Source organism: Xenopus tropicalis, chromosome 1, assembly GCF_000004195.4.
Source record: "Xenopus tropicalis strain Nigerian chromosome 1, UCB_Xtro_10.0, whole genome shotgun sequence".
Taxonomy (NCBI): domain Eukaryota; kingdom Metazoa; phylum Chordata; class Amphibia; order Anura; family Pipidae; genus Xenopus; species Xenopus tropicalis.
The window spans coordinates 59,894,691-59,920,623 of NC_030677.2; the positions used below are offsets into that span (position 1 = coordinate 59,894,691).

General features: G+C 37.2%; 1 protein-coding gene across 7 annotated transcripts in view; it reads left to right on the top strand.

The window, feature by feature from the left end:
- The window catches only part of inpp4b (inositol polyphosphate-4-phosphatase type II B), a 351,939-nt gene that overhangs the window by 160,031 nt on the left and 165,975 nt on the right, over positions 1-25,933 (top strand). For 5 of the 7 annotated variants that reach the window (XM_012955594.3, XM_012955592.3, XM_012955591.3 and 2 more), the window contains one exon: positions 11,728-11,766. The exons of 1 other annotated variant lie outside the window; for it this stretch is intronic. In XM_012955594.3, coding sequence (XP_012811048.2) covers positions 11,728-11,766 — 39 coding nt within the window. Of the gene's footprint in view, positions 1-11,452; positions 11,639-11,727; positions 11,767-25,933 lie in introns of all 7 variants that reach the window. One more of the 7 variants, XM_031895516.1, reaches the window with a different exon arrangement.

The window sequence follows — 25,933 nt, forward strand, 5'->3', positions numbered from 1 at the left end:
GCTCCATGGGGCATCAGATGTATAGTCATGCCGCTGATACTGTCAGAAAAGATCATTCTGGCTCCTCAGTGTAACAGCTTCTATTGTTGAAGTGTTATAATGAAGACAAAGACTTGGTGGAACTTGTTTTTAGCAAAGGATATGGACAGACACATTGGCTATATTCAGCTGAAACTATGCACATCTCTATTGTTCCCTGTTCAAGCTTCTTGCACTGTGAAAAAATGGCTTCCTCCCATTTATCTGTGGTTTTTGTATTTCAATCTCCTGAGCACTTTGTTAACATTCTTCTGATAATGGAGACCTAAGCACTAAAACTGGGACACAGCAGTTGTTCTATTGACTATGTTGCAGGCTATAAGCTTAAATCAAATTGGAAAAATATTAGGGACACTATCATTTCCAAATCAAATGAAAATGTATGCCAAACCACAAGTTTATAAGTGATAAAGATTAACACTCTCATGGTCACTGTCCTCCATTTTATATCTCCAAACAGCCAGGTTGTAATCTTATATACATTTGAGATAATAGGAGGGCTTGCCAAAAGGCAGTGACTGGGCCATGGACACAACAGGGATTTTTTTCAAGATTCCGGAGTTATCATTGCTCAACTATTGTTGCACCCAATATACTTGCAAGCTCTTCTGGAAGGGCCCCCTTTACCCCTTGTATTGGTAATCGGTTGTTATTGTATGCAGAGCAAGGCCAAGCTGGCCAGGCACCTTAGGCAACCTGTCTGGAAAGCTGCCACAGCTCCAGTGTGCACTCCCCTGCAGCATCACCATGTGTGCATGCACTGGAGCAGCGCTGACGAGCAGCAGGTGAGGTATGTGATAGCGCCCGCCATGGTTGTGCCCTAGGCACTCTGCCTACCCCTACCTGGCCCTAATTTTATGTTTCCTTGTATGTTTAAAGGAGAAGTTAAAAAAAGCCGAATTTAAATTTTTAAAACAAAGATTCAGGCTCTGCTAGTGCAGAGAGCGCAATATTGCTCTATGCACTAGCGATGTGGCCCCCTCTGGACCCGCTCTGACACTAAAGTTCTTTACCAGCCCGGGGTACCTGTAGCGAGCGCTTCCTTCTTCCGCAGCGAAATCCCTGGGCCGACGCATGCGCATTAGACTGAAAAGATGACTTTATTGTTAAAGTTCGGCTTTTCACTCTACTGTGCATGCGCAATGCACCAACGTGGAAGAAGAAAGCGCTCGCTGCTACCCCGGGCTGGTGCAGTTCTCTCCTAAAAGGGGCACCAGCCTGGGGTACAAGGTAAGCAATTAAAGTCACTTAGGCGTGCCTAACATTTTGGCACCCCCAAGTGACTTAGGCTTTCTTTCTCCTTTAAGCTCATTGTCATTAAAGGAGAAGGAAAGGTAAAAACTAAGTAAGCGTTATCAGTAAGGTCTGTGTAAATACAGCCATAAGCACGCACAGAAACGCTACACTGACTTCTCTGTCAAAAAAAAAAGGATTTGTTGTCTATTTGTTTTCCTGTGCCAGAGACACGCAGTTCTCTCCTCTCCCCTCTCTTGCTCCCCCTCCCATAAGAATGCTAAAGACTCCCTCCCCCCCTTAGGAATGTGGATCTGAGCCAATCAGCAGGAAGTTTCCTCATAGTCTTAGAAACTTTGCATATACAGGGGTCTTGGTGCAGAAGCGAGGCATTATGGGAACTTTCTTTTCAGAGCTCAGTGGTTTTTTTTTTTCTTATGAGGCTTTTGATCATCTGAACAGGAGAAATATGAGGAGACTTAAGGGCACTATTGGGTGAACTGAAGGTATGCCTGCAGCTTTATTATCCAAATCCAAAACAGGTGTAAGGTTAGAACTTCAACTGTTTTCCATCAATGCCTGGGGGACTTCTTCCAGAAGTACCTTAAAAGTATTATCTGGGATCTGTAAAATAAATTCATAATTTATTAGAACTCCTAAAAAGTAATATTATTTCATTATCACTGTTTTGGACCCATACACATTGGTTAAAATGAATGACCGAAGTCATATTAACCCTAGAGGCCCAAGATTTACACAGAACATGCTTTTATTGAATCAAAAGTATATTGAATTTTTCTTTGCTCATTCCTAAGTCAAATTACACAGAAATTAGGGATCAATACTAACAAGCCACAAATGTGTTTGCAGATTTGTTTTGGATACTGATGACAGCAGGGTTCACAGCCCTAGGAACATTAATGCACAGGTAGTTACAATAATAGGGGTAACCTCCTTGCCTGCATGTTATATTAAGTGTTTGCAGCTCCTTTAATATTCTGTGTTTCATTCTGAGGATGCCTGAACAAACAATTTTGGACAAGTGGTAAAATCAACAGATTCTGACCATTTCTTATAATAACTAAATGGGACTATTATATCTCTAATTCTGTATTCATAGTTTACACTGTTATGTTCTCCTTTAAAAATATATTCCTCTTCTAGTTGTCTGATACTTCCAGAGGTATTCCTGTTCCTATATTCCTTAGTAGGGCAGAGAGCTACAGTAGGAAGCATTGAGTCTGACTGGAGTTAAGTCCCCTGCAATAGGGGATGTATAGTATGGTCATATTTACTTTTATATGTCATTATGTATAGACGTTTGCAATTATTTATAAAACTGCAACCTAGTTCCGTAACTTAGGTTACCTTGGCAATGAAACTTTAGATTGCCCTTGTAAGTCACTATGCAAGAACTTACTAAGGGATGTTAATGGATATAATTTATTAAAGCTCAAATTCATCTTCTAATACATAAAGATACTAAAATGAACCTGCAAAATATCCTTTTCCCCAAATGTTTTCTAGAAAGTGGTTAAATATCTCTCTGCACAATAAAAAGTATAATATATCAGAATTCCTAGTTATAAAAAAAACAACTGTCATGACTAGTAAACCCCTCCCCCCTTTAATACTTTCTCTCCCCAACAACTGTAAGGAAAGAGAGAGAAAACCATTGGGTCTCTTACCCCCAACTTGTGCAAATCTGTGTCAGAATTAAAGCAATGCTTAGACCAGTGCCCCCAAAAGACAACTTTTAACAATGATTCAATTAAGAACCTAAAAGAGCAAACAAATACATGGGGGACTTATTTACAAAGAACAATATTTTGTTTGAATTGATGCACAAGCGTCCAAAGACGTTGTATTTAACATTCACAAGCATATATATATATATATATATATATATATATATATATATATATATATATATATATATATATATATATATATATATAAGTTTGTGTAAGTTTTCATAGCTTTCTGTTTCCCTGGTTACCTTCTGAAAGCTTTGCTGATTCTTAGTATCAGTACCTGTGCCTTCTGAAAAATGTAAAAAAAAACAAAACATTGTTAATGAATAACATTGCTGTAAATCAAGGCAACCCTGATGTGTAGGTGACATGGAGGCATTTCAAATAACTGTTAATGGTAGGGAAGTTTGTACGCAAAATGACACATAACTCCTTCATTGGTTTTATTTTTAAAATTCTAATAATGTTTTATGTAATATTCTTCAGAGCACTTCATACAAAAGGATTATTCTTAAGTGGTTTGGCATTGTAAATATTAGAAACATATTATCTATGCATTCTATTGGTTTATGTGTAATCGTGTTGATGGAAGCGCATGGAATTAGAGAAAAACAAAAGCAAAACTAGTGCAATACGTACAAAACTTTCTTTGTGACTAAAACGCTAAAAGATTTTTAGCGTTCTAATTTGGTGCAAAATGTGCAAATATATTAAGTGAATCGGACAATCAAAAGTGCTTATATATCAGCCCAATGCAGTGTATCACACCCACACGATGTGTCCAAAGTAAATGCTCACCAGATTTAATTAAAATAAGAGCATGTAGAGAAGTCAATTCGGCTATTGATTGCAGTGCATCCTTAGTCCTCAGAGTATATGGAATGAAGAGGAATCGAAAATAGTATAAAATCGTTTAATATGTAAAATAAAGCCCCTGCACAATGCAGGCTACTTACAGTGTGAAGCAGTATATCAGACACAACAAAAAGCCCAACGCGTTTCGCGTGCTCACGGCACACTTCCTCAGGAGCAAATGAGCCCACCATCAATCCCCCTGGCTATTTATACCCTTCCCACTTTTTTTTTTTTTTTTTTTTTTTTAAAAACTTTACGGAAACATACATAGTCATTTCACACAGTGGGGATTGATTAAAATCAGCGGAATAATAAAATAAAATAACACATACATATAAATATAAGAGGACAATAAATGCCTATCTTTACCCGCCAACAGCAAGATATAATAAAATAAAGCCTACACATAGATATAAGAGGACAATAAGTGTCAATATGCCTATCTTTACAAAATACGTGTATATCAAGATTTGTTAGTCAAATATTTATAATGATAACCTATGGTGCCGGCGACCCGAGACCATCTCAGCAATATCAAAAATATATCACTTATTATAAAAATACAAAAAGAGAAAATATCATGCCGTATACATTGCTCGATTTGTCCTCATATCAATTAAAATGGGTCAATTTAAGACTAATCATAATCTATCTAACTTATAAACCAACAGTGAAACTAAGTCCTTAACTAGACTAATAAGGGAAGCCTAAAATCAGAAAGCAGCCAAATCTATATCTACATTAAGCCCCAATGGATGCAACGTGTTGAGTTTAAAAATCCAGAAGGTTTCTCTTTGTCTAAGTTTAATAAAACGGTCGCCCCCTCTAATACTAGGGGGCTGATTTACTAACCCACGAATCCGACCCGAATTGGAAAAGTTCCGACTTGAAAACGAACATTTTGCGACTTTTTCGTATGTTTTGCGATTTTTTCGGATTCTTTACGAATTAAGTTAAGTTTTAACGCTACGAAAAATGCGCAACTTTTCGCGTAAGTTTTAACGCTACGAAAAAAACGCAATCGGACTCCATTCGACCCGTTCGTGGGTAAGTAAATCAGCCCCTAGATGTTATTTGTTCAAGGCCAACGAAGATCATACCTTTTGGGTCACTATTATGCGCATGCTTAAAATGTCTAGGGACCCCATGATTAGTTTTTCCAGCCCCGTACATGTTCAGATATTCTGGTCCCTACCGATCTAATAGTCCTACCAACATAAAACTTGTTACAGGGACAGACTAATAAGTATACAACATATATAGAGCGGCAATTAATAAAGTCTTTTGTTTTTGGTATGCCCTCTATATCTATGACTACTATACATCAAGTAGTCATAGATCATGTAATGTGAATAGAAATACTTAAACATTAAATAAGCCCATTAGGATGGATTTGCCACCAATATTTGTATAGCTCAGTTGGGATCAAGTACAAGGCATTGCTTTATTATTACAGAGGAAAAGTATGTATGATTTGATTAAAATAGACATTATGGGAGATGGCCATTCCATAGCTTGGAGCTTTTTGGGTAATGGGTTTCCATATAAAGGATGCCATACTTGTAGTTGTTATTTGTAGAATCAGCAGTGACATATCCTCAGAGTTTAGTATTTGATTATTAGTATGTTAAGAAAGCATTTTTCATCTTTATAATGTTACCAGGTTTACCTTTCTCTTGATCACCACAGAGGGGATTCTGCATGAGAGGAGCTGAATAAATTCACTGAGATGCATACTTTACATTCCAGTGGTTACTGTGCAGCCCTGCAGGATACATCCAAATTAGCCCTTTACTATTTGAATTTTATAGGTATCTAGCTGTAAATGCATACATTATCAACCCTATATGGCGGACATAAAGAGTGTATACAAGGGGAGATTTTTAGTATGAAAAGATATCCAGGGTAGTAGTTTATTTCAAATAAACACATCACATTTCTTTGTAGTTTGGCTGTTGGGCTGAGTTACACATATTAGAGATGGAGTGCAAGGTGATATTTAACCCTCTGTATTTTATATGTTTGCTCTTATCTTTATCAAGAATTTAGTTGCCAGCTTGTCAGGTCTAGAATGTTATGTTTGTGGTGCAACCCATTCTCACTGGCTCTGCTTTAGAAAGGTTTTACTTGTGAGTGTTTGCAGTGTTGACCTAAATGCTCTACACTTGTATTTATTTTAGTGAGGTAAATCTACAGTGAGACCTGCTTTGCTTTAGCCATTGCAAGGATATCCCATATATGTAACTATGCTTTAATCTATCCGCCAAAACATTATTATATGAAGCCGATAATGACAAAAAAAGTACAAAATGTTATACAGTCTTTAGAATTTTTAATGTAGAATTGTTACAAATAAAAGAACTATTGATATACAGCCTGATCTTATTTTATTTTTATGGTAAAGAACCATAGCATGTCAAGGTAACCTTTATTGCACTGACTATGGAGAGCCACATACTGTAGCTGGATGCTTGGAACAAACGTTAGCTAAAACATTTCCAATACTGAGGCAAAAAGCTCTACTCTAGGTGCATAGATTATTATTCATGGGACTGACATAGCAGCAGTCCCAAAAACATCTGATTTCCTGATCTATTTTGCAAGAATTATTTATTGTAGCAGTTCTTTAACAGCAATCACTAGCAACAGACTTTTAGAAGTATAAACACTTCAGATAGCACTTCAATCTCAATTATTATGCATAAAGTTAGTTTTATAGTGTATTTGGAAAGCAGTAGCAGACCAAGTTTTAGATACTATACTTTTCCAAGGTCAGTGGCGCACAAAGGTTTCACTTCTTTTGTGGGGAAACAAAATGATCGAAATGTCCTTAACCTGCAGCAGCTTCCCATTTAGTAGAAGAGAGCAGGTGTTGTCTATGGGACTCCATATTAACACTTAAATGAGTGTAACTTTTAATTATTAAAGTCAGATTACACACAAGGTTATCAGTCAGAGGCATTTCACTGTTCTGTAGATAGCTTATTTCCTATTGTACATAAAGGGAACTAACTGACAGATGCCTCAGTTCTCTGTAAGGGTCTCAATAGTGACGTAAATCCATTGCCCTAAATTGCTTTAATATTTTGTTACTTCTCCATGCAGAATTTATTTTCTCCCCAAATAGCATTATGCGATTAAACAAATACCTTTTATTAAGTGCTACTAGGGGAAAACACACCAAAACTGGTAAATATTATGTATGGGACCTGTTATTCAGAATAGGAAATTCTTTTACCTGCACACAATAGGCGCTCAATTCCAAAAAGAAGAGAATCAGCACCTTGAGATCACAAACTGGGCTTCCACTATTGCATGTTTATTTGCAGAAAAGGGGTCACACCCCTGTGCTTGTAATCTCCACATCGTGCTGGTTTTTTTTCCTTGTGCCCATGTATTATCCAGAATGCTCAAGACCTGGGGTTTTCCAGATAAGGGATTTTTCCATAATTTGGATTACTAAAAAATAATTTAAACATAAAATAAACCCAACAGATTTTTTTTACTCGAATGTTGTTAATTATATCAAGTACAAGGTACTGTTTTATTATTACAGAGCAAAAGGAAATCATTTTTAAAAATTAGAGTTATTTGCTTAAAATTCAGTTCATCTGGAGCTTTGGAAACCTGTTATCCAGAAAACTCTGAATTATGGGAAGGTCTTTTACCCTACACTCCATTTTAATCAAATAATCCAACATTTTAAAACAAATTTCCTTTTTTTCTATTATAATAAAACCGTACCTTGTACTTGATCCCAACAAAAATATAATTAATCCTTATTGGAGGCAAAACAATCCTGGTGGGTTTATTCAATGATTTTTTTTTAGTAGATCCAAATTAAGGAAAAATTAATTATCCAGAAAAACCCAAGTCCTGAGCATTCTGGATAACAGGTTCCATACCTGTATAAACAATATTTTGTAGATAGAAGTTTTAATTATGCAGTTTTAATTGTACACATTTTATAATACAAGTGTTCTACTCCTTCGGTTTCAAAGCTGTTATTTAAACCTCTCCCTGACCCTTTTGTTTTTATTGCTTAGTTACTTACAGTTTATTTCTTTCTGACCTTTCTTTTTAATATCAATTCAAAGTGCTCCCTGGTTCTGTTTATAGTTAAATGAATTTAAAGCATGCATGCATGATAAAAGCCAGTTACTTAGACTAATGCAATCTGCAAGTTATATAAATGTCATTTTTAGGTGAAATTTCCTTAGTAAAACTGGATTTACTTCTTGTCCAAAAACAGTTTTTTTTTTCTATGCTGACTTTCAGAAGCTCCGAATTACATGATGGTCATTTCCCATAGACTTCATTTTAAGCAAATAATGCTAATATTTTAAAATGAGTGTTCTTTTAATAATAAAACAGTACCTAGTGCTTTTTTATTTTTGCTTTGAATGATTAGTCTGCGGTAGTTACTTACTGCGTTAGTCCTACTACTGCGTGAGAAGTGAAAATGTAGAGAAGTGGGAAATGTAAATCAATGAATCAATGAACCAGAAACATCCATGCTATATATACATGGATATACATATAGTGTTAACTATGAAACCAGTGCTGGGCCAAGAAGGATTGCCACCCAAGTGCCAAGATTTGGATTTGTGTGGACAGCGCCAAAGTGAGGAAAAATTACATGTGTACAATTACCATATTGCTCAGGAGCCACGCCAAGGACTGCACTACCTGTCAAATATGCTATGCAGCTCCTTCCTTTAGCTAGTAGGACACGCAGGGGCAGATTCTTAACCTAGTTGATACACTGCTACTGAGCTAGTCGCAGTAGATGGCATGGTCAGTAGTGGGTAGAGACAGGTGGATTTTAAATCCAACCCCACCAGCTTCCCCCCATCCACTTGCACCCATATCTCCAACCATAAACCTCCCTTACCCGTTACTAACTCGCTCACCTTCACACTTTCCCTATTGCTGGGTCTACAGCCTTGCTGGAATGTTGACCTAGGGGCATATCTACATCTTGTTCCGGCCCGTTACAGAACAGGCATTTTGCTTGTTCTAATTTTCTTTTAATGGAACTAAATATTATTTTTGTTTCATTCACCTTATTGAACTACTACAGGATATTTCTGTTTCCTTTGCAGCATTTTGCTACTTTATATGAAATGTTAATGAACCTATAGACGTTGGCTTGCCTCATTCTTTGTACAAATTTACCATTTATTCTCCCTTTAGCTCTCCTGGCAGATCTTCTTCCAAAACAAAAAGCAGAGGGCTTGTGTGACCTGCCATGATTGGGCCTGTGGTCTACACAAAAGAATGGCCTCTCATGCTAAGATAAAACAAACAAAATTACCCCCCCTTTTACATAAGCTCATAGCCTGTACAGATCTGTACCATGTCTAGCATAGAAGGACAGTTTTAATGTTTTTGAGCAGTTGTGTGATCCTCTTTTTTTTGCATGAATTGACTGCCATTTGTTTAGCTGATTTGCTTCTGTATTAGTAGTGCCAGTGTTAAGCTTTAATTAACTATTTAATTCAATAAAAAAACAGCCTCTGAATTTTTGATATCCAGAAAGACAATTTTGGGAGTTCACAAACCTATGTAAGTGAGCGTGACTTGTATGATGTATGTATGAAAATAAATACTTCAAATGCTGTTCCGCAGGTGGAGGCAGCAATTATTCTTTGTCTTAATCACTTTGAGAGCTTGAAAGATGATTGCTAAATATAGTGAGCTGTAGACGTGCAGAGAAAACAAAAGATTTACAGTACCGTGTCTGCCGTGTCATCACTTCAACAATTGCTCATTCAGTCTGGACCATTCTAAAAGCTACAAAATAAATGATAGAATTTGCAAATTGTCCAATTTGGTAACATCATATACAATCTGTTGCCTTTTACAAAACCAGTCATTGCTTAAATGAGAACACTATTAAAAAAAAAAGTATAAAAGAATCCCACATATCTATATTACAACTGATTTTTGCCCCAAATAATACGGGGTCCCTAGCAATTCAATGTTTTTCCTTTTATTAAAATGAAAGGACTAATATAAGCTGCTGAACACCATCTAGTTATCTACTATCTATGTTAACAGATTAGTATTTTACTTTTGTTTATGTATTGACTTGTTTCTATTAGACCTATCTTTGTGACTTTTAAACTGTGTAATTAAATTCGCTTGAGTTGCACACACCATTGGGATTTGGCATACATTGAGTTCTGGTCTTACAGTTTTTCAAAGCTCTCATGAGAAGGAGCTGTTTGTCTTGAAAAACAGTACATACTACAAGTAAAGCACTTTAAAATGTAGTTCTGTTTGCAAACATTTTTAAAAAAAGTATTTTTAAGAGTAATAAAGAATAGACCATTGTGAATCTTGTTAAGCATGAGATTAACTTGCATAACTGATACATTTTCCTGTTAGCACACACACAAAGGGGCAGATTTATGAAAGTGTTAAATTAGAGCTCACTACAGAATATTCCCCCACTCCCTAATCATTCCTATAGCAATTTTAGAGGCGTATTTATCAAATGGTGACTTGTAACTTTTACCCATTGATAAATATGCGTCTATAAATCCTATAGGAATGAATAGAGTGTGAGGGAATTTTACTGTGGTGAGCTGTAATTTAACACTGATAGATAAATCTGCCCCATTATGTGTGTGTGTGTGTATAATCGCAACAGGTGGAGTTTGATAGTTCATACTGCATGGTCTGTCCTTGTTTGTTTGTAACCTCTCTGATCATAGAAACAAAATTTGCTAGAAAGAAACCAGTTGGTCTATCAAGTCTGCACATTTAATGCATAGTTATGATTTTATTTGCCTTTCAAATGTCTTCGTATATGTGCAGCTGCAGATGTTAAAGACGTCTAGACATAAGAGAACAAATGCACTAACTGAGGTCAGTTTCTGACCCATTAGAAGTTTTTGGTAATTTCTAAAGAGCCTCCAGCAAAGGAATCAGTCCAAGCTTAGAGATTCACTTTTAATATTATGAGCTCAGCTTAAGATTCCTAGCAGCATTCTGATGTTTATCAAGCAAATGATGAAACACAGAGGTCATCACAGAGAATAAATCTATATATCCGTTTCGAATATTCCTTTATTGGACTTGTGAAATTATTTAAGAGTAAGCGAAATGGTTTCAGACGATGTCATTTTATATTTCAATGGTTCATTTACTCCTTAAAGTGTAAATTAGAAAACGTAAGATTTGCAACTTGAAAATAATATCTCTCATTATGATCACCATAAAGAAAACAAAACAAGAATAAAAACAATAAAATTAGCCCATAGAGCATTGCAATTTTGTAAAGGCAATATGTGCAACTTCATTCTCTGGATGTAATAAAACATTTCCACTGTAAAGGGATGTTTAATTATTAATGAGCAATGCCTACAATTCACACAGGAATATGTACCCTGCACTTGAGTCTTTATGCAAGTGTTTATTTCAATAATATGGACAGTACATGCGCTGGGATGTACCTCTGTGACTTTCTCTCTTGTTACCAAGGGAAGCTGGGTAATTTAGTCCTAATGAACTATTCATTCTCATCCATTTTGCAGAGGTATTGATTTTTTTTTCTTCTCTAGCTTCAGAATGAAAAAGGCAGTGGACTATGTTGAGGAAACACTAGCGATTTTAGCTCAGGAATGACCAGAATAACACTTCAGGTGCCAATTAGTGCATGTTATGATCACTTAATTCATGTGGAGAAAGCCTATTGAGAGCTGAATCGAGGTCACAAATAGCCCATAAAATTCTGGGAGCGTTATCAGGTCAATGAAATGTGCATGAAAGCTACAGAAGACCATTGATTCTTATATATTTGTGCTTTTTCAAGAACTTTTGTTTTGATTTCCCTTAGGTTCTTCCAGAAGCCAGTGATCCAAGAACAAACAGTGGGGTAAGCATGCTGCACCGTGAATCTGTTCCCTAAGCCTGCAAATGGAATATTTGTCCAACTGTTCAAAAATGTATGAAATTTTTATTCTTATCATTTGAGAGAGTTCTTTGGCAAAGATCTTTTCTAAGCTCCAGGAAGTTATTGTTACCCCTCTTGTGTCACAATTAGCAAGAGCTGCATGAGTTTTCGGCTTTTCTTTATTTTTATTTGTTTTACTGCTATGTTGTAGCGATGAATTTGCCTGACATGTCTTCAGCCCAAATATTTTTTTTATCCAATAATATTATATATTAAAAGTGTTAAAAAGGCCCCTTTGTAACATAAGAAAACTGGCCTCAGCACCATGCTTCTATTAAGTTAATGTAGGTGTATACTGTAGCACACACAGCCAACATCTATAGAGCACAAACCCATCATAAATATACAACATAGAGTTTATATGTACATTATAGAAGTTTTTCTTTTCCGAATGTTTGATATTATATATGTTTTTTATTTTGGCTATTGGAATCTAGTTGGTTTCCTCTGCATTAATATTGAAACACTCTATTTCTATTTGTCTGTTTTGCATAGAGCTGCATTTTAGATCAGAGAGACTGCTGTGCCATCTGTTGTGCAACTATAACTCCCAGTAACTCCCCATTATCTCATCTGCAAGTTATGGCATAAAGGTTTATTGTATTAAAAGATCTGTATAGTTTTCTAAAATAAACAAAAAGGTGTTAATCTTTAGCTTTGTCAAGAGGTCTAGGGGCCTGTTCCTGAGCTTTCAATCTTTGGCCAGCTTATCCAAGAAATCAATAGTAAATAATTGGGATTCAACCTGAAAACACTTGGGTATAATAGTATATTGCTTACTTTATAAGCTTTAATTGTTGAAGAATCTCTTCTCTTTTAATGTATAATTAAGTAAATATAAGTGTGTGTGAGATCTTTAATTTGTATATCCTTTTAATTGTATACGTGCATAGGTTTATGTTTTTGCCGCATGTTCTATTTTTCTTAGGCACAGTGATTAATAAACTTTACACTGGGCATCTATGTAGCCAGAAGTATTTCTAATACTGTACTCACACTCAGCTTCAACCTGACATATCTGTTTAAGGTTGCTTTGTTAGGCACTTGCATTTCTAATATATAGTGCAAAAGTGAACTGTTTAACACACCTCATGTCTTTTTATATTTAATTGTATGGTACCAATCAATGTGGCACCTTACAGAATGTTCCAATATTGCCACTTGCCATCAGTGGGCACCATTATGCCTACAGCTCACCTAGGAGGTCATTTAAAAACTTAATTTGGAACCGATTATGGTGAATTCAAACACTTTGGGCACAAAGGTAGTTTAAGCAAAGGTTTGTTGAGTCAGCTATAGTTTGGAATCACAGACTAAATAATGGCACAGAGATTTTTATGGAATAGGCACAATTTACTTCTGGATTCAAAGATATAGACTGTTTCTTGTAAAGCTGTATTCAGTTTCCAGGTGCACAGAATGCACATGATTATTATACTAAATGAAAGGTCTGATGAAGAGCTCAAGTCCTGGTGGTCCCTGCAAACTTTCCTGCAAAGCTGAACATGAACAACTTGGAACTAGTATTTTGTTTCAGGATTCTGCAGCTGGAGGATTGTGTGCTGTATGTGGCCCATGAAAAGAGATGTGATTTTTCATGGGCCCCCAACCTGTCCAAGATGTCATATGACATCAACATCAAGGTATTAGAGAATGAGTTTAATTAAATTATAGGCTTACAGGTCAAAAAGCTAACCATTTTCAAGAGTTCACTTTAATTTGGAACTATTATGGAAGTGATCAAGTAACCAGGAACCATTTACTAAAACCAATAGCATGCGAGCAGAGATTTTGAAACTGTCTGCAGCTTCTCTGTCAGGCAAATGTTGCTTTTCACATGACTAGAAATGTGTTACACTTCTCCCCTTTTCTACCAACCCACTTTCCATGATGATTATCTTGATGAATACACTAGTCTCCAGATACCAGAATCTTTATAATGTAAGCTGTTACCTCTGTATAAAGCAGGCTGGTTCCCAAACTCTGTATGTATGTATTAGTTTATTTACAAAGCACCACGTGGACACTCATCACTGTACTATCTTACATTGTAGAAAAGTATGCAAGGGAGAGGGAAGCATTACAATAAGTATAACTATACATTGTTTAAGTGCCCTGTAGTAAGAGAGTCAGTGAGTGGTCCCTGTCCCATAGAGCTTACAGTCTTAGGGGTGAATTTATTAACATTGGAGACAAACATCACCAGTGATGTTGCCCATAGCAACCAATCAGCAATTACATTTGAATGGTCACCTACAACCTAGAAAACAAAAAACAAAGATCTGATTGGTATGGGTAACATCACCAGTGTAGTTTGTCTTCAATATTAATAAATACGCCCTGAGTATACTGTACTGGATCTCCCTACGGATAAACTTCTGCTAGGCTACTCTGGCAATCGATGTTGCAACATAAAGTACCTTTTTTCTTTTAGTACCACAAAAAGAAAAAAAAAAAACATAAGAAATCTGGCCTTGATTAAAATCGCCTTACTAAGGTGGAGATTAATTCAAACAAGAAATATTCTTACCTGTCTCTGTACCATTAAAAACAGATTTAAAAACTGTCAATGTGCAAATTCAAAGCCCTGCCATCTTTTAAATGTCATTTAGTATAGCATAATGGCTTAGAGTAATTCAGTTAAGTCTTATAATGAGAAAATAGTAAAAAAAATGTAAATTATCATCATTCCTATGGGAATCTTTGGCAGAGCATTATGTAACATTCATTTTTTAAAAGTCATTCTTATTACAGTCATTTCTGTGTAACTTGTGCTTTAATTGTTCTTAAAACCAATTAAATGATGCCATTACAGTTTTTACTGTATGCAAAACAAATTTGAAATGTATTTAAATTGTCCCACAATGGATGTATCCTGTAAATGTGTCTGCACCAGCAAAAATTTGTTTACAGATGCAGACAGATTTGTTAGTGATCTTTGTTAGGTAAAGTTTTTTTGTTTTTTTTTTAAATCCCAAGCGATTTTCTAAAATCATCTCTTGGTAAAACTCTGTGTTGGATCAATCTTAGTAATGCAACTTTCCTGTTAACCATCTTCCAAATTTTGATCATGAGACTCTGGGACAAAAATATTGACTGAAATATAAGTCGTAGTTTCCAACAAATCAATAGATTTCATGCACATGTTGTTACTGAAATATTCTAAGCAGTAGTTTTAGAAATGAAAGGAAATTTGAGGGCATAATATTCTAGTTTAGCACACTGCGGCTCTTTTTCCCTTCTTATAATGAATATATACACATTAGAAATATATAAATATATTTTTATTTTTACTAAATATTTGTCAGACTGAATGATGATAATCCTAAGGATTAGAGGGATAAAGACAGATCCCTGAATTATGGCACAAGACTGCTGACATATTGGTACATCCATGACAGATTCCTTGCTGGGGCGCGATCCATCACTGCTGAAAGCTATGTCAATAATATGTGTGCTGTAACAAACTATAGCTTAGCCTATGGAACCATCAACAACAGTATAAGGATCTAGCAAGTAGAACCACAGTATATATACAGTATAATGGAACAGTGAGCCCATACAGTACAGGTATGAGACCTGTTATCCTTGGTCGGGCCTTGAGTTTTTTGGATAAGGGGTTTTAACGTAACTTTTATATTATTACAGAAAATCATTTTAAAAAATTGAAGTATTTAATTAAAATGGGCTCTATAGAATGGGCGTCCCTTAATTGAGAGCTTTCTGTATACTGAATCTTATATTGGTACATAAAAAAGTGAGTGCCATAAATATATATGCATGTACATGGGCATACGCAGGAAATTTTTGAGGGGGGTGGCAAGTCATCAAGCAAAAACAGCCTGTGTTTCTAAGACTAAGCCTGTATACAATAACTAGGTTATTGGCAAAGCCCATAAAGTTGCTCACAACTTACATAATTGAATAACTAGGGGGCTGTTTAAGTAGAGAGTAGAAACCATGAAAATCTGCCACCTGCAGCACTGTGAATATTTATTGGCCACGTGCACTTTGTGACACACCCCTAAATACCACGCCTATTTTACCAAAATACACCTCAGACATGCCGGTATAATTACTATATGAAATATACAATCTGCATTTTAAAGAGCATTTAAAGATCCCAAAAATAATTATTTACCTGATAAAAGAAAACATAACTCATTCAGTATACATATATAATAATTCAGTATACATTCATTACACATTTGTAAAGGTATTTAAGTTTTTTGTATATATAATTGCTGTTATAAGCGGTGATTGCCCTTTTCTAGTCCCTGCCATGGTGGTTCTGACTTTTGTAACGCAAGGCAGCAGCCTGACAGACCTGTATTGGGGGAGGAGACAGGCTTTTGCAACATTGTTTAACAAGTCATAACCAGGAGTTAAGCAAATACTGTTTTCAATAGCAATTACACTTACAAATAACATTTAAAGCACTTACAATTTTAAATAAATTCATATCAAGTCACTTGGAATTGACAAAAAACTATTATATTTTGATTTGACATTCCCCCCCCTCCCTTGCCCCTAGTTGCGGATGCCCATATGTATTAACTAAGGGGATCCTGAGAGCATGTTGTAGATTGAGGGCTTGAGTCCAAGAAACCTCTGCTGTATATACGGCTACATTTCTACCAATATAAATGCAGAGATTATTCAGCACAGTGCTGTAGCAAACCACTAGAATATTCGTTCTTGTGTGCACAATCTTGCCAAGCTTAATGTAATGCATACCATGATCAAGGATTATTTTATTTTAGGACAGATTCACGTTTCTCAATAATGGGGTCAGTAAATTTTAAACAATATCAAAAGAGAGGGGGGCTTGTTAAGAGCAACAAACTCATTGATCAAGTATATAATAGAATTATTATAATGTTCTAATTTTATGTCTTATAAGGATTAAACGTACTCTTGCCACTCAGCCACTGTCAGGGCCCTGCCACCCCAGCCTTAATCTCCTGCCCCCCTCCCTCCACGCTGCGTACTGCCCCCCCCCCCCCCCCCCACGATTGGGTTGGGAGTGCCCGTGCACAAATTTCCAGATGGATGGGTGGGAGAAACGGACTGGCCCCACTAGGGCTGGGGCCCACAGAGTTTTTTTCCCCAGTGTCCCATCAGTCCAGTGCGACCCCAGAGGGCACATTTGTGCTGCCTCCCACTTGCTCCTAATGAATACAGCAATACAAATGTGCAGGAGAAAAGGAGATTTGTACTTCCCACTAAGTCTTCGCCATGGGATCTTCTGACATAGCAACAACACTGGAAAAGGATGAAGCACATTTTAAAGATGGAAAGGCTATGAAAATTTACTAATCTGCAAAATGGATTAAGTTGACTAAATGATATAAAAGATTTGTTTAACCTCATGCCGCAGTTATTAATTAATAAACACTATTCAATGAATGGAGAGGTTGATTTATGTCAGACATCATACTCAAAGCATAAACCTACAAATAGAATTAAGTTGTTCTATTCGCACTTTTTGTTTCATGCTTGAATAAATTCTTCAGAAATACACAGCAGTACACCATTGTTACTACATTGCTTGTCAGAAGTTAATTTATGTGTCATAGAATTGAAGGTTATTAAACATAACTCAGTGTGATAGAAGTTAGTATTTCACTTGAAGGAAACATGCAATATTTTTCTGTTGTTTCTTCCCCCTCCCCATGACAATCTTTGTCTTTCCATCAGTGGGTGAAATACAAACTTAACCATTAAGCAGGATACCACTCTCGGGACGTGAAAGAATGAATAAATGTAACGTGATGAGCAAAATTTTTCGGCATGCATGGTACAGGACTGGGATTCAAAATAGGTCCTGGCATTTCAAGTACACAGAGGACCAAACAGCCCCCACAGGCCCACTAAATAGTGACTGTCTATGGCATCTTACAGCAGCCCCTCTGGCATTTGCCAGAATCTATAGATTCAGTCTGGGCCTGGGCATGGATCCCCTAGGCAAATTTTTTTCAAAACTGCTGCAAAATTTAGCCACAGCAAAAATGTGACTCGAAAAATAACAGACGTGAACAAAAAACATCCCTTGACTTAAATGCATTCTGCATAAAAAGAAAATGCCTGTTTACCTAAGTGTATTTTGTATAGAAAAATGCATCGAAATAACCTTACATAATCTTGTTTACAATAGGGTGTACATTTGTGGTGCATGTGGCTAAGAGAAAAGGATTTGCAAAGGGAGTGACCAATGGTTTTCCCCAGTTACTTTACTAACCACTGTACTCTCAGTCAGAGCAGGCTGAAGCAATTTGAATAAAGAAAACAGAAGTTTTACCCTAACAATAAGTTGGGATATCTGGACACAGAGTCATTGGCAATTAACAAAGAGAGGGACTTCTTTTCTAGTCACATGTTTAGGATTTTTAAGGTTATATTCATAAAAGTTCATCTGTTGCTAAAATATATCCCTAGAATGATATACAATAGCTAGAGAGAAGGGTTTTAGATACACAAACTCTATCTCATCTCTATACCGTATCTATGAACAACAGAAAAGCAGAATTAAAAAAATAAATTCTTAAAAATAAAATGAATATTTTTCAATATATTGTATAGTATAGCATGCTGCAGAATGTCTTGGAACCTAAGGTCAATGGAGACGTAGGCTACTCAGCAGAAAGATACAGTTTGGGTGCAGGTCCAACAAAGGCAACATTTTTTGGTTAGGGTTTGGTGCGGGTTGAGATCCATAGGATCCAAGCGCTAATGCTTTAATGGAGACTGCTATATACTATAGAAGTATATTAGCAAATTAACATACATTTCGGGGGGGCATACAAACCAGTGCAATGAAAGAGATTACATAGTCCCACAAATAATTAACATACATAATTATACAATTAGCACATTTAGCATTTAAAAATACAGAGACAAAATTCCATTTTGTCCAATTGCTTTTTCTTATTGAGAATTTGGTCTCTGTATTTTTAAATGCTAAATGTGCTAATTGTATAATTATGTATGTTAATTATTTGTGGGACTATGTAATCTCTTTCATTGCACTGGTTTGTATGCCCCCCCGAAATGTTGCTGCTACACTTTGGGCCAGATTCACTAAGGTACCAATCCGAATCAAGAAATCCGATAATTTCTGATGATCGCAAATGTCACAAAAATTCTTTCCGTTTGAATACAAAAATTTCATACTTACAATCCGAAATTTTCTTATTTGTGATCATGAAATTTCGGATCCGAACGATTGTAAATGGCGCAAAAACCTTTCTGACTTTGAACCTTCAGTGCATGATTTTGGAAGCCTCCTATAGGGCTCAATGGCACTCGGCAGCTCCAACATGGCCCAAGGAAAGTCTCCCATAGGGCTCAATGGCACTCTGCAGCTCCAACCCGGCCCAAGGAAAGTCTCCCATAGGGCTCAATGGCACTCTGCAGCTCCAACCTGGCCCAAGGAAAGTCTCCCATAGGGCTCAATGGCACTCTGCAGCTCCAACCTGGCCCAAGGAAAGTCTCCCATAGGGCTCAATGGCACTCTGCAGCTCCAACCTGGCCCAAGGAAAGTCTCCCATAGGGCTCAATGGCACTCTGCAGCTCCAACCCGGCCCAAGGAAAGTCTCCCATAGGGCTCAATGGCACTCTGCAGCTCCAACCTGGCCCAAGGAAAGTCTCCCATAGGACTCAATGGCACTCTGCAGCTCCAACCTGGCCCAAGGAAAGTCTCCCATAGGGCTCAATGGCACTCTGCAGCTCCAACCTGGCCCAAGGAAAGTCTCCCATAGGGCTCAATGGCACTCTGCAGCTCCAACCTGGCCCAAGGAAAGTCTCCCATAGGGCTCAATGGCACTCTGCAGCTCCAACCTGGCCCAAGGAAAGTCTCCCATAGGGCTCAATGGCACTCTGCAGCTCCAACCTGGCCCAAGGAAAGTCACGATTCTGAAGCTTGAATGAATTTGAAACTTTCGTACTTTTTTGTTACGCAAATTACAAATTAACGAAAAAATCTCAAAAATATGCACAGTTCTAAAACTTAGAAAAAATACAAATTTTTTGTATTCGGACTCAATCGTACTTAAATGTTAAATGTGATAAGCCCTGCTTGCATCACACTCGCTGTGCCGGTCATTTTTTTTTTCTGGTGTCTGCCAGCCATTTAGGAGAACATAAATATTCAATATTTCTGCATCGAGGAGATAATGTATGTGACATTTACTGTATAACTGAGAATTGGTTTGGCATGTATATAAACTTGAATGAGAGATGTTATTCATTACAAATTCATAATTTTCAACTGTTTGTTTGAAGATAAGCAAGGGTTGTTCTTCTAAATCTCTTTTAGATATCATCTTCCATAAAATATTTTAGGTTTTACCATGCTATGTTTCTATTATACGTTTGTAAGAATGTTTTCATTTTAAGCATTAAAATCCCTTATGTTTGGACTACTGCTGTCTGGCTTTACATATAAGCTCTGCGACATCCTAGATAACTGGCAACTTTGCAGTATGGACTCTCCAGTATGAAAATCTGTTGGCATAGAACTGTATGATTGTGTGCAAAGTTTTCAACATACTAATGTTATTCAATTCTGCTAGATCTTTATCCATAGATGAGTTTATATGTTAAACATCTGACATTAGCATAGCTTTTGGTCATAGTAGAAAAACTTAGGATGCACCATTTTTTTTATAGAAAACTCTCTCTTGTAAAAGTAGAAATTAGAAATATTCAAGTGTCACCAAATTTTACCTACAGTTGTCATTGCCCATCCACATAAAGTAAAAATAAAGTTACTCAATCACCTTCAGCCTATGTTTAACCTTCTCACCATAAACCATTTGCCACAGGCTGTACTGGCCTTAACCTTCTAGTCTTTAAAGACAAATAGTGTAAAGGGTAAGGATTGCCATTTAAATATCCTAGACCATGTAATTTTTTTCAGAATGTTTATTGGACTATTTTGTAAAGTGCACACAAAATTCGATATTCTAGTTACATATTTGCATGTTTCTGGAAATAAATTGGTAGATTTTCAAATCTTATCAAATGGTTCCACTGATCCCTAGCTGTATGTGTGATCACTTAAAAGGACAGTTTACCTCTGAATAATAATTTAGCACGTTGTTGACAGTCATGCTCTGAAACAGTATAATGTTAATGTTAATTGAGCTTTAAATTAAAAATACTAGAGAGGGGTGAGAAGCAATGACCAAGTGATAAATTCTCTGAACAACTGAAATGTAGACACTGTAAGGGTGTAATTTACTTACTGCATTTCATTGTGTAAAATGCAATTTCGGACTCAATTGCCATTTGTGCTGTGGACCCAATACATAAATCCACACAACTCCACAGCTCTGATTGCCATGTTTGGAACAGCGTCTGTTAATGCTAGCATGAATGATGAATAATATAAGTACTTTTTAATGAATATTCATGCTATTGACTTAAGCATATCTGCAACTGCACTTGCTGTTGTAAATAATCTTTAGGCTAATGGCACATGGGACATTTTTGAGCTTTATAAAAATCCCCCGTGATCACCTTCTGCAACTCCCCTCTGACTTGGGAAAAAAGTGTTTTTTTTCCCAAAAGTACTAACTAGAATAGGTTGACAGCTGCACTGTCCCAAAGTTAATGGGAGCCGCTGCAGGCAATCATGGGCAATTTTCAGTTTTTTAATTCCAGTGAGGGAGAGAACACAATAAGAAGGTCAGTTGGGTTTCCCCTCTCCCTAGTTTTCTTCTAGCTGCAAATAAAGCCTTGATATGTGCTCTAAAACCAATTTCAATTTAGTTCACAAAGGGATTTACTTTTGTGTTTGCTTCTTTGAAGTTTATGTTGTAAATGGTTGGATTGCTGCAATCAGATGTTGTTGGTTTTTACTTGTTAGTGCAGTTAGAATGATCAAATAAATGTCAGACTGTTATTTTGTCTCTTTGTAGAGCTATTCCAATGCAGGCAAGTAAACATCTTGAGTAGGTCCATTGCCTATACTACTTAGAATTTTATTGCAAGCTACAGGTCATATGTTTTCATTAAACTTTCATAAAACATTATTGAACTAGGCTGAGTTGCACAGACATCACTTTTCAATTTAACTTTCAAGATCTGCAAATGGAACAGATTTTTTTTTTATATATGAAAACATTATCGGGCACATTTATCAAAATACGACAGGTCTGAATACCAAAAATTCGTATTTTTCTAAAGTTTACAACTTTTGCATATTTTCTGCAAAATTTTTGTTAATTTGCGCAACTTTTTTGTACTTTGTGACAGTTTGTGCAACAAAATCGTATTTGTTGCAATGAGTACGAAAGTTTCGGATTCATTCAAGCTCCGTTATCGTGACTTTGCAGCTCCAACCCGGCCCAAGGAGAGTGCCATTGAGTCCTATGGGAGGCTTCCAAAATCATGCACTGAAGGTTCAAAGTCAGAAAGGTTTTCCCACCGTGTACGATTGTTCGGATACGAACATTGCGTCATTTTTGGATCGTACCACGATATTTTCGGGCAAGCACGACGCGACTTTTCCCAAAATTAACGCACATCAGAAATTTTCATATTTAATGCGAATTTTCGTAAGTGGTACTCGGTATTCGTAATGAATGTGCCCAGGGGAACTCCCAGGGGGCCCGCAATTAGAGGCAAGAGGGGCACTTCAGAAGTTCTTGGATGTATTTATGATGCTTAGTACATGGGGGAAATATAGTTTGTGTTGGAGAATTTTGATTAATTGTACTTCCTTCTGTGTCTCTCTGTTTGTGCTGCTGCCAGGGGGGGGGAGAGGAGCGAGTAGAGCAGGAACTGACTGCCTGTGACATCGCTAAACCCCGCCCACTCTCTGAATATTTACTGCTCTTTAAGTAGCTCTGCTGAAGTCTGTCAGGGCCAGGGCCCCAGCCACATACTGAAGACTGAAGAGTCTAAACCAGAAGTTAGCAAAAGGTCTGGGTAGAGCACAGTTTTCAAGCAGTTATGGACATAATTGAACCCAAAGGTATTAAAATAAAAGCACTTACTTCTATTTTACATTATTTTACATGGTTTAGTGCATTGTTACAATTTATGGTATATGTCCCCTTTAAAGAGCGGGCACTGCTGCTAAAACTAAAATTTTGCCTGGGGCTTTAATTTTTAGCCCACGACAAATCTCCCTGTTCGCGGGTGACTAATCTCCCCGAATCGCCATCCCACCGGCAAAAATGTAAGTCGCCGGTGGGATGGCACACATAAGTGATTTCTTATCACTGGCAATAAGAAGCCAATTCATAGGTGAGCTGATAGGAGAGTAATGGAGATATTCTCTGAGCCATATAATAGTGCCCAGATGGTATCTAATACAGGAGATATCCTGTGAGCGCTATCTGTTATCCCCTGCTGGTATATGGTACAGGAGATTCACCCTACTTCTATGCATTATCAGTAACTCTTCAGCCAGTATATAATTCAGCAGGGGGTATGCTAACCATTTTGTCCAGACAACTGCCCCAGTACTGAGTATGTTGCAGACTACATTGATTCCCAAGCAGCCACGGCTCATGTATCTAAATGGATTACTAATGAACTCTGAGCAGCAAATTGCCTTTGTGTCTTTATACAAAATGAATAATAAAGTGGTCAGGTTCCATTTTCCAAAACACAAACAAACTGGGCAAATGTTAAATACATTTATTCCCATTCATTCCTAATAGTGCAGGGCAGCCCTGGGCATTGCAGGGTTAAACTGAGAGCAAATTAAACACATTGATGGGGGGAAATTCACAAAAGTGGTGATATTGAGACAAAATAAAAGTGGAGATAGATTTGTCGGATTTACCACCTAATTCACAAATCTCTATCTCCACTTTTGTGACTTTGTCTTTTAAACAGACAATTTTCAGATTTTGTCATTTTACCAACTTTTTTTTATGAATTTGCCTTTAACTCTTAGTAAATCTGTCAGTGCCACCAAATCCAGTCCCACAGCTACAGGAGCCTTGGGGTAAGGATTTTGCATTTCATATGCCATTTGTCATTTCACTTTAGGGGCATTTCCTGAAGGGTATATTTAGTTTGCCTAGGAAAACTATACATAGGACAAGCCGGGCTTTCTAATATTGTCTATACTATATTTCTGTGTAATTCCACTTCTGTAATGAGATGTAAGGGTCTAAATATCTTCTTTGTGGGGGAAAAGTGAATCAAGGCCTACCCCCTGCACTACTTCTCTAGCCCCTACTGATTACTGGTCAACAGCAATCCAGCCCACATGCCAACATGCCTGGCAAAAAGGGGCCCAACAGGACTAGGGACCACCAGGTTTTTATCCAGTGCCCTGTTGGGGGCCGGTCCAACCTTGTACCCCAATATCCCAGTTTGGGTGCCAGTGTGCATGTGCTGCTTACCAAGATGGCGGCTGGGAACAGAAGGGGAACAGCTAAAGGTGGGGGCAATGCTGTCATGCAGCTCTGTAGTTCTGGACATGCGATGGGGGCACAGGTTAGTTGCAACAAGTGTCAGTGAAGTGAATAAAGGAGACATTTTATATAAAGTTCATATTCAGTTATAATATTCATCCTCCCTCAAAATGTAAAATGATGCATAAAGAAAGATGTTTTGAAATCATTTTACCTCCTAAAACTGTCATTATATGAGAGCTGCACACACAAGCTCTCTATTCAGAAGCCAGAGCAAAATGAAAAATGGGAGTGTGGCTTCAGTCTCCCACAGGAAGTGGTCACAGCACTGACTGACAGGCTTTACTCAGCAGCAGCAGGGAAAAGCCCTCCCTCCTTCTGTGTCTCTCTGCTTGTGCTGCTGCCAGGGGGGAGGGAGAGGAGTGAGTAGAGCAGGAACTGACTGCCTGTGACATCGCTAAGTCCCGCCCACTCTATGCATATTCACTGCACTTTAAGTAGCTGAGGCTGCCTTACCGAACTCTATCAGGGCCCGGGGCCACAGTCACATACTGAAGAGTCTAAGCCGGAAGCTTGCAAAAGGTCTTGGTAGAGCACAGTTTTCAAGCAGTTATAGACATATTTGAACCCAAAGGTATTAAAATAAAAGCACTTCTATTTTACGCTATTTTACATGGTTTAGTGCATTGTAAAAATGTATGGTATATATCCCCTTTAAATTTTTTTTTTTTTTAAATGTATATTATGCTAATCTTAACTAAGGATTAATACTGTGTATTGCAAGTATGCTAGTTAGTTGTAGTACTATAGATAAAAAAAATTGTTGGGGGGAGGCTGTGGTGGGTAGAGTAACTGATAAAATCCCATTTGGGTTGGGGGCTGTGTGGAGGAAATAGAATTACTATTAAATACCAACTTTTATAGAATTTTTAGTTTTGCCCTGGGCAAAATGCAGTGCATGTAAGTCTTTTTCCAATTTTACCAGTCATCCTTGTGCAGTCTGTACCATTGTCGATGGAGACCCGCAGTGATTGCAGATGAAAATAGATATATTTTTTATACATTCATCAGCTGTCTTTGTCCCTTTGGGTACAGAGCTGCAGAGATAAATGTACTCAATTAACATATGGAATGTCAGTGGGACACATTATTATGCGTCAAACTGCAACTGCAACTTAAACCTTTCATGGGTTCACACCCTTGCTGTAATTAAGGTGGTTCTGATTAATGATCTGAGAAAATATGAGCCTTTAGATGTACATATGTTATACTGGTAACTGTTTTGTGACTGCAGAACTGAGGAGTATATCTTAAACGTCCCTAGAAAGCTGAAAAGAGCCAGAAGAGAATGGCAAATAATTCAAAGAGTTGACTTAAAAGTGAACAACCCTTTTAAAGTTTCTGTCCATCTATGACAACGACAGATATTGCTGTACAAACACACCATGCTTTGGGTTCAATGGTGTGCTATCTCCAAGTCATCCCAAATACACATACTGTAGCACTGATCCTTCTTTCATTAAAGTAGAAGGTTTCAAGTCTTGATTGAACCCCTACACATACGCACATTATAGATCTCCAAGAATGGTAACAAAATTATAAGCAAGACAGGAGTGACCACAACAACCATTCTTATTAAGACCAGTTTGGGAACGGCGCAATGCCATATATGAAACCCACATTTCCATGGCAAACATCCTGAGACCTTA